General features: G+C 38.2%; 1 protein-coding gene across 1 annotated transcript; it reads right to left on the bottom strand.

Moving 5' to 3' along the window:
- Positions 1-228: 228 nt before the first annotated feature.
- On the bottom strand, positions 229-1,922 carry LOC121813664. The gene is made up of 2 exons (XM_042217551.1): positions 1,808-1,922; positions 229-1,305 (listed from the first exon to the last, which is right to left on the bottom strand). Exons 1-2 carry the CDS (start codon positions 1,844-1,846, stop codon positions 229-231), a joined length of 1,116 nt encoding a protein of 371 aa, XP_042073485.1. The 5' UTR covers positions 1,847-1,922.
- Between the last annotated feature and the right edge of the window lie 1,224 nt (positions 1,923-3,146).

The following is a 3,146-nucleotide window of genomic DNA, read 5'->3' as shown; positions in this document are numbered from 1 at the left end:
AAGTTAAACATGCAGTCATTTTCAAAGCATTTTAAACAATAAAGAGTCCTTGTGAAATCTGAGGTAACATACAACTAAACCATCAGAAAATTCAATTTGTGACTGCTTACTATACAGCTGAATATATCAAATGCTTCAATGACAAATGAAAAAAGACAGAATTTATGAACTCAATGATAATCATACATATAACAATTACAGCTGTAACCATTAGTACACTCATCAAGTTCAAATGATGTCCATTTCAAAGTAATTGCTGGAAAAAACATTGTGAAACTCGGTGCGAAATTCAGGATAAGAACTGTAAGTGCATGGCACTTCAATGGTAGCTACACAGGTATGAGCAACGGGCCTTCTGTTGAGCCCAGTTTCAGCATTAAAGCACACCAAAATTTTGTCAACACATATCACAGAAGATCCAGTGCAGAAGCGCAGGATTTTTTCAGCTTTGGTTTCATCAGCGTTTTTAACATAACGCTGTAGATGGTTAAAGGTTGTCTGTTCTCCGTGAGACAGCATCAATTTTGTTGTTTCAAATAGCTGCACTAGTCTTTTGCCTGTGGCCTTCTTTGTCTCATACAGAGACAACACACTTTCCTTGTCTGACAGTTTCAGCTGCAGACGTGCCATGGGTGTGGAGAAGCAATCCATTATATATTTTGGCTCTTGGAGAATGGCCTTATGAGCCATTGTTTCAATGGCAGGCTGCATGTTGTTCTTAGGTGGCAGGAAGTGGGAACCCATCCTTGTAAAAAAGTCAAGCAGGTCCTCTTCATCATTTTCATCCATTGTGCCTTGGAGAGCCTTCTCAACAGCTGATCTCTCAACAGGAGGCAGATAGTTGAGAAACGATGCAATCAGAATGTCTACATCAACTGAGTCCATTCCGTGTATGCAGGCTAAAATGAAAGCCCTTGACAGCCTCACTGGAAAGACACCATGGTCTAGTAAGCCTTTCACCCATATCTGCCCAACTGCTTGCCATTCAGCCTCACTGAAGTCTGGCCTCAGCCTTGGAACTCGTTCGTTTTCACCTTCACACTGTTCCAAAAATTGCTCCCAAAATGCAGTGTAAACCTCCCTTGACACCCCAGCATCATCAACAGCATTTTCATTTACAAAGTTCATCTTTAAAGTCACATTCAGAATGCGACTGTCCATAAATACAGCCAAAAGATCATCAACAACTTTTATCCTGCGAATTGATACATGTAGGGGGCTCTGTGGGTCTCCTGAATTTGATGGGGAAAGTTGGTTGCTTGAATCTAAACGCAAACCTTGGGCGATGAAATTCAGTCCATGGTCCTGAGTAAAAGACAAAACATGCACATTTCATAAGAAATGCAAATGAACTGTACAGATTACACAATATCAATGTTCTGAAAAAGTTTGAAATTTATTTGTCTAATTTTAGTGGGCTGTACATTCCCAAACCATGGTTGCACTGACAATTGATATATAACATTAACATTGTGGCCTGATGGATGTCCTTGTATGCCTCACAGAAAATTATACAAGTGTTCTTTACATGTATGAGAAGACTCACTTCTGTGCAAAAAAGGTAGAGAACACAATAGTGACACCAAAACAATGTGTCACTGCTGTGTTATGTAAATAATTAGATTTCAAGACTAAATTTTCTGTTTAATCTTATCTTAATGTTAAACACTGGAATTGTCTCTCAACTGACAATATCCTTTTAATTCAAATGGACCCACAAACTGAAACAGAAAATAGCATGCAATTTTGGCATGTCTACAGTATGTAAAGATAGGTGTTTATGGTTGCCTGAATTGATCCATCTTACCTGTGCAATCTGGGGTGCTTCCTCCTGTATTGACTGCATATGGGGTGTGGGCAAGCCATTTGCTGAAGACAATGGGAGCAGGAAACCATCCACAGGTAATCGATTTGGGTCGGAATTCTGAGGAGGAAGTACTGCATTAATTGACAACAGACACCTTAACCCTTCAAGATTATAAAACTCTTCTTCAATCTTCTACCTTGGCCTATTCTAAATCATGAATGTTCTTAAAGGGTCTGCAAAATATGTCAATAGATTTTAAGAAATAGAAAAAAGATACACCTCTTTTTTTTCAGCCTACATGTCTCACTTAAGGACATATTACAATGGAATTCCACAGGTTTTTATCAGATCTTGATGTACTTCTTACTACTTAAAATGTTTTATTATTGCTGCAACAAAATCAAGTTTTAAACAAACAAGAGATGAATTCTGATTAATAGAAATCGAGCAAGTGTTTCACAGTACTGTAGGTTATTTCTTTTAAGATCCAAAAGAATAATATTACAGAAAATAACATACATGCTTAAATTTTGTCCAAGCAGGAATGCATGATCAGCTTTTTTAAAATCAGAACTATGCAAGTTCTTGAATTTGAGCATAAATAAATTTCCATATTTTGTAACACTTACATAAACCACCTCAACCACAACTGTCCATGGTCTTACCTGTGTAAGATCCTCACTGTTGACATAATTTAGGGTTATCACGACTGTGTCATCACAATCTGCTCTGACAAGATCCTCTTCAGGATTCCATAGAACCGTAGACCTGTTTTTTCCAGATGGGAACTCGCCAAAAGGGAGAGTTGAAGACTTTGTCATTGATGTCAGTGATTTTAAAAGGAATCTGATTCCTGTAGATGAGACTGTTGGCAAACTTTATGAACAAACCAAATCGAAGCTCCTGAGATTTTAAATTTGCACGAAAGATGAAACACCGTCAACAGTTCAGTCCTCATCTGAAGAGGATTTTTCTGTCAGCATAACTGAAGAAGATTCACCGGTGACATTACTTGGATCTGACAGTGAGACAGATGATTTTGTCCCAGATCTAGTTTATCATGGGGATTCATCTGACAGTGACACTGGCAAACAGGTTTGTTAAAATAAGAAAGATATTATTAGAAATGGGTCCCATCTCCAAAATCTTAGCTACAGTTGTAGTTTTTTCCACAGTTGCATGTCTTGTTCCTCCACCATTTCTGGTTCTCACTTGACGGTATTCATTATTGCTTAAATGAAGCCATCCGATTTCGATTTTTCTGCAGGTCTTCTCTGCTGCAGTATTTCTCTGTCTTGCCATCCCTTCACTTTGCTTTTGGAACACACCTGATGAACCA

Source organism: Haplochromis burtoni, unplaced genomic scaffold (assembly GCF_018398535.1).
Source record: "Haplochromis burtoni strain Fernald_Lab_line unplaced genomic scaffold, NCSU_Asbu1 Contig_2192, whole genome shotgun sequence".
Classification (NCBI taxonomy): Eukaryota; Metazoa; Chordata; class Actinopteri; order Cichliformes; family Cichlidae; genus Haplochromis; species Haplochromis burtoni.
This window is presented reverse-complemented; position numbering and strand designations above follow the sequence as displayed.